This window comes from Lynx rufus, unplaced genomic scaffold (genome assembly GCF_022079265.1).
Source record: "Lynx rufus isolate CCGP_SWC_20201006 ecotype Redwood Valley unplaced genomic scaffold, mLynRuf1.p SCAF_1, whole genome shotgun sequence".
NCBI lineage: Eukaryota > Metazoa > Chordata > Mammalia > Carnivora > Felidae > Lynx > Lynx rufus.
Genome location: NW_025814823.1, coordinates 86361520 through 86368183, shown reverse-complemented (window position 1 = coordinate 86368183; position 6664 = coordinate 86361520). Strand labels below are relative to the sequence as shown.

Here is a 6664-nt window from a genome sequence, read left to right as displayed (position 1 = left end):
TCTTTCTTTCTCTCTTTCTTTCTTTCTTTATTTTTTTTTTAAATTTGAAGTAGAGTTAATATACATGAGTTTCAGGGATACAACAGTGAACATTGTGTGTAATCTATATATTACACAATGCTCACCATGGTAAGTGTAGTTTCCATCTGTCACCATACAAAATTATTACAATATTATTGACTCTATTCCCTATGCTATACCTTTCATCCCCGTGACTTACATATTTTATAAAAGGGGATTGTACCGCTTAATCTCTTTCAGATATTTTGCTCATCCACCATCCCCACCCCTCTGGCAACCACCAGTTTGTTCTCTGTACATGCCTGTTTCTATTTTTGTTTGCCTTTGTTTTGTTTCGTTGTTTATATCCCAATTATGAGTAAAAACATATGGTGATTGTCTTTGTGTCCAACTAATTTCACTTAACATGATATGTTCTATGTTCATCAATGTTGTGAACGACAAGATTTTATGCTCTTTTATCAATGAGTAATATTCTATTGTGTATATATATCATATTTTCTCTGTCCAATCACATATTGATGGACATTTAGGTTGTTTCCCTATCTTGTCTGTAATAAACATAATAAAACAATGTTGCAATAAACATAGCATGCAAATATCTTTTTGAATTAGTGTTTTGGCTTTCTTGGGTGAATACTCAGCAGTGAAATTACTGGATCATATGGTATTTCTTTTTTCCTAATATTCAGAGGAACTTCCATACTGTTTTCCATAGTGGCTGAATCATTTTACATTTTTACCAATAGTACACAAGTATTGCCTTTTCTTCATATCCTCACCAACAGCTAACATCATACTTAATGGGGAACAACTGAAAGCTTTCCTCTAAGATCAGAAACAATGCAAGGATGTCCATTCTCAGCACTTTTCTTCAACATAGCACTGGAAATCCTGGCTGCAGCAACAGACTAAATAAATAAATAAATAAATCACAACCAAATGTGTAAAGAAAAAGTAAAACCTACCTATTTACAGATCACATGATAGTACATAAAAAGCCCTAAAGAATCCCCCAAGCACTATAGAACTGGCAAATGAATTCAGTAAAGTTACAGCCTACAAAAATTATATCTATATATCTATATCTATATCTATATCTATATCTATATATATCTGTTGCTTTTCTATATATAAATAAAAAGGAGCCTGAAGAGAAATTAAGAAAATTATCCTATTGACATCAATAAGAATAAAATACCTAAGACTAAATTTAGCCAAAGACATGAAAGACCTGTACTCTGAGGACATAAGACATTGATGAAGAAAATTGAAGATAATACAAACAAATGGAAACATATGTCATGCTCATAGTCCATCTTAATAGGATAAAGAAGGTCTGGTGAGCTGCACCCATTTTATGAGGCTTTATGCTTTTCTTGTGTCTTGCAATCACCTATATCCTTTAAACTACTGAAATATGATACTAAAATTTTTATTTCTCATGAGTTCTATCCTAGTGGGTAAGTGGAATTATGGTTTCTATGGCAAGTTTGAAGGATACCAAATGCATTATAAAACACCCAGTTCGGGGCGCCTGGGTGGCGCAGTCGGTTAAGCGTCCGACTTCAGCCAGGTCACGATCTCGCGGTCTGTGAGTTCGAGCCCCGCGTCAGGCTCTGGGCTGATGGCTCAGAGCCTGGAGCCTGTTTCCGATTCTGTGTCTCCCTCTCTCTCTGCCCCTCCCCCGTTCATGCTCTGTTTCTCTCTGTCCCAAAAAAAATAAATAAATAAAAAACGTTGAAAAAAAAAATAAATAAATAAAACACCCAGTTCATGCTACCAGGTTACAATTTTGTGCAAATTTACCTATATATTTCCCTGTTTTTTCTATGCTTATGTATTTACTTTGAGAGAGAGAGAGCATATGTGAGGAAGGGAGCAACAGAGAGAGAGGGAGGGAGAGAACCCCAAGCAGGCTTTTTGTTGTCAACACAGAGAGCAATACAGGGCTCAAACTCATGGACTGTGATATCATGACCTGAGTCAAAATCAAGAGTCAGATATTCAATTGACTGAGCCACCCAGGAGTCCCCAACTTTTAAATTTCTGATCTGGTCTAAGAAAGATTCATGATATATGGTGTAGACTGCTGCATATCTACTTCCACCCCCACTCCCCCCATCACTATCATTTCCCTCTTCCTTACTGATCCCTCCTATGTGCTGCCATTTGTGTCATGATTTTGCTGAAGCTCATCATCAGACAGGTAAAGTCTTGCAAGGTGTTTATGGTAAAAGGATATAGAATTTTCCATTACATAGCTGTTCCATCTCAGCTGGCTGTTTAGATATTTGCAAAAGAAAGAATTCAAGTAACTTGGGTTAGGTCACTATTTTGGTTGTGGGAAACTGCTAAATGTTTAGACCTTTACTCTGAGTCTGCAACAATTGATTTAAGGATTGAACACTGATGAAACACAAATTAATAAAGGGAAGAAAACTAACAACTAATAAAAATTGTAGAATAAAGAGTGAAATATTATTTATTCCGGGAAAAGTAACTATTGGTAGTGTAATATCTGATGGCTCAACGTGGTAAAGGTAACCAGTCCAGAATTTACCTGTATGATATTTGAAATCCTAAAACAGACATCACCAAACCCTAATAGTATTCTGTATGCAAAATTATAACCCTAAGCAACTTTCTACACATAAAACTGTCATAAGGGATTGAGATAACCTTTGGGAAAGATAATATTTTACTACACAAATATGAAACAACTATCCTTTCTTATTAGATAAAACTGAAGGTTTGGGGCGCCTGGGTGGCGCAGTCGGTTAAGCGTCCGACTTCAGCCAGGTCACGATCTCGCGCTCCGTGGGTTCGAGCCCCGCGTCAGGCTCTGGGCTGATGGCTCAGAGCCTGTTTCTGATTCTGTGTCTCCCTCTCTCTCTGCCCCTCCCCCGTTCATGCTCTGTCTCTCTCTGTCCCAAAAATAAATAAACGTTGAAAAAAATTAAAAAAAAAAAACTGAAGGTTACAAGTCATCACTCCAGCTTTGTTTGTTTATTTATTTTTAATGTGAATGTGCATTCCTTACTTTGCATTATAAATTAGGAATGCAAGGACCTTACCATTCCACTTTACTATGAAGCTAGTATTTGTGTCCATGACTACTTATTTAAATTTGGACTCATAAAATTTCAAGTTCAGAATGGTTTATCTTAATCTATGATATTTGTGAAATTTATGACAGAGACTGATAATTTTCACAAGAATATATTTGTACTGGAGCCAGAGATTCCTTACTCACAAAGTAGGGCAATACACACACTATATAACTTCCCTGAAATTCATTTTCCATATCTGAAAGATGGATTTATAATTTTATCTAATTTTTATACTCTGAGGATTATATGTGATACTCTATATAAAGCATTTATCATCATTTCCAGCATGACAGAGACATTTATTAGCTGTTATTTGCTTTTATTACTGTTACTATGATCACCCATGAATGCACATTTTATTACCATATTCATGATGTCTAATTCAGCCATTAGGTATTCATGATTGCTGCTAAAAGTGTAAATCCTTACAAAGCATTTTCTGAAGTGTTCTCTTCATGTCGTTGTTCCTTAGACTGTAGATGAAAGGATTTACCATTGGAGTCACCACTGTATACATGATGGCTAACAAGGTGTCACTCTCAGGGATAAAAGAGGAGGAGGGGGTGAAATAGACAGCACTGGCAGTGCCATAGAACAACACCACCACTGACAGGTGGCAGCCACAGGTGGAGAAAGCTTTCTGTTTCCCCTGAGTAGATGTGATCTTCAGGATCGTGGAGAAGATCAGTCCATAAGATATGAGGATGCAGATAAGGGGAGTGAGAGCAAATAGACCTCCCACTATAAAAATAACCATCACACTGAGGGATATATCAGAGCAAGAGAGCTTCAAGAGAGGGTTGAGATCACAGAAGAAATGGTGGATGATATTGGAAGCACAGAAGTACAGATGTGCCATTAAGAGAGTGTGTAAGAGGGCATGGAGATAAGTCACAATCCAGAGCCCAGCCACTAGCTGGACACAAAAGTGCAGATTCATAATTGAAGTATAATGTAAAGGGTGGCAAATTGCCACATACCTATCGTATGCCATCACACAGAGAAGAAGGCTGTCCATATTCACAAAAGAAATGAAGAAGAAAAGCTGGCTGAGGCATCCTATGAAAGAGATTGTGTATCAGTCATGATGTTCACTATCATTTGGGGGATAGTAGTCGAGGTAAAACAGATATCAACAAAGGCCAAGTTACTAAGGAAGAAATACATGGGTAAATGGAGGTGAAAGTCAAAGCCCACAACCAAGATGATGAGCATGTTGCCTGATATAGTGATTAAGTACATACATAGGAAGAGCACAGATAGGAAATGTTGCTGCTCTGCTGATCCAGAAAGTCCCAGAAGGACAAAATCCTTGATAATTGTTAGATTTCCTGTTTCCATCTTCCCAACAAATCTAGGATAGAAAAATATTAAATTGTAAAGACTAGAAATGTTAACTATTTCACACACATGTGTGTGCGTGTTTGTGTGTGTGCATGTGTGTGTGTGTGTGTAATAAAGTACCATTCAAATTCTTTGTGCTCACCAATTATATCTTGTATTTACGACATTGTCTATATATTCACATAGACATCTTGGGCATAACAATCTAAACTTTTTTCAAGAAAGAATGTTTTTTTTCCTTCAAACAAAAATGCAAATTTTCTGCATAATATCTTCTTTTTAAAAAAATGTTTATTTATTTATTTATTTTGAGAGACAGAGTATGCAAATGGGGGAGGGGCAGAGAGAGAGGGAGAGAGAGAATCCCAGGCAGTCCCAGGCTGTCTGCACAGAGCCTGAAGCAGGGCTTGATTTTGACCTGAGCCAAAATCAAGAGTTGGACACTTAAACAGACTCAACCACCCAGATATCCCTGCAACAATCTTTGAAAATTATCAATACATACCTTCCTCCTTAAGACTTTTGCCAATCAACAATTTTCCTCCCCACTATATATCCATAGGCCCGAGCATTCATTTAGATTCATTTAGATTCCTAGTCAAGGGTGAAAAAACAGAGAGTAATGAAATACAGATAATCATGTTTCTCTCTATAGATAATTATATTGCATCACTGTGGGAGTATTTACTTATTAAAGTGTATTTATTTATATAATATAAGGGGACAGGTCTTGAACCAGGACACCATTTTCTCCCTTGAGGTCAGCACACTGGAGACTATACAAAGTTCCAAATACATCTTTTTTTTTAATGTTTATTTAGCTTTGAGAGAGAGAGAGAGAGACAGAGTGCAAGTGAGGAAGGGGCAGAGAGAGAGAGGGAGGGAGACACAGAATCCAAAGTAGGCTCCATGCTCTGAGCTGTCAGCACAGAGAACAATATAGAACTCAAACCCATGAACCGTGAGATCATGACCTGAGATGAAGTTGGGCGCTCAACCGACTGACCCACCCAGACACCCCCCAAATTCATCTTCTAATGTGAGTTGGTTTTATATTTTTTGTGAGTTGGTTTCTCCCTTATTTTTATAAATATTAGTTTTAATTTTAATATGATAAATACTGATAATGGTAAACCACATAAACTGAAAGTCGTTGGAGGGGTCTTCATTTATTATTTTGTTTTGTTTTCTTTTTTGACATATTGAAATGATCATATGGATCTTATCCTTTCTGTTATTGATGTGCTGTATCACATTGATTGATTTGCAAAGATTGCAACCCAGGAATAAATTTCACTTGATGGGATTGAATGTTGTTGTTGTTGTTGTTGTTTTAATATATTATTGAATTTGGTTTGCTAGTATTTGATTAGAATTTTTGCATCTATACTTATCCGGGATATTGGCCTGTTCTCTTTTTAGTGGTGTGTTTATCCAGTTTTGATATTACAGTAATGCTGGCTTCATAGAACAAATTTGGAAGTTTTCCTTTTTCTTCTATTTTTTTACAATATTTTTTGAGAATAATTGGTATTAATTTTTCTTTAAATGTTTGGTAGAATTCACCTGTGAAGCCATCTGGCTCTGGACTTTTGATTGTTCAGTTTTTTTTTTTTTATTATTGGTTCAATTTATTTAGTGGTTATTGGTATGTTCAAATTTTCTATTTCTGACTGTTTCAGTTTTGGCATTTCATGTTTCTAGGAATTTATCCATTTATTCCAGGTGGTCCAATTGGTTGGCATATACTTTTCATAATATTCACTTATAATTGTTTGTATTTCTGTGGTGTTATTTGTTATTTTTCCTCTCTCATTTATGATTTTTTTATATGAACATTGTTTTTCATTTTTTCTGATAAGTCTGGCTAGAGATTTATCAATTTTATTGATTTCATTTCAAAGAGGCATCTTATTTATTCGATGTGTACTATGTATTTTTTGTTTTTTTTAAGTTTCTATGTCATTTATTTTTTAACTGTTTTAACGTTTATTTATGTTTGAGAGAGCTAGAAAGAGCACGAGTGGGGAAGGGACAGAGAGAGAGGGAGACACAGAATGTGAAGCAGGCTCCAGGCTCTGAGCTGGAAACACAGAGCCTGATGAAAGGCTTGAACCCTTGAACCATGAGATCATGATCTGAGCCAAGTCAGATGGTTAATGGACTGAGCCACCCAGGCATCCCTC

General features: G+C 36.2%; 1 protein-coding gene across 1 annotated transcript; it reads right to left on the bottom strand.

The window, feature by feature from the left end:
- Positions 1–3543: 3543 nt before the first annotated feature.
- Positions 3544–4475, bottom strand: LOC124509054 (olfactory receptor 1C1-like). The gene is given in 2 exon segments (XM_047075681.1): positions 3544–4211; positions 4214–4475. Coding segments are annotated over 2 exon segments (930 nt in total).
- Positions 4476–6664: the final 2189 nt, after the last annotated feature.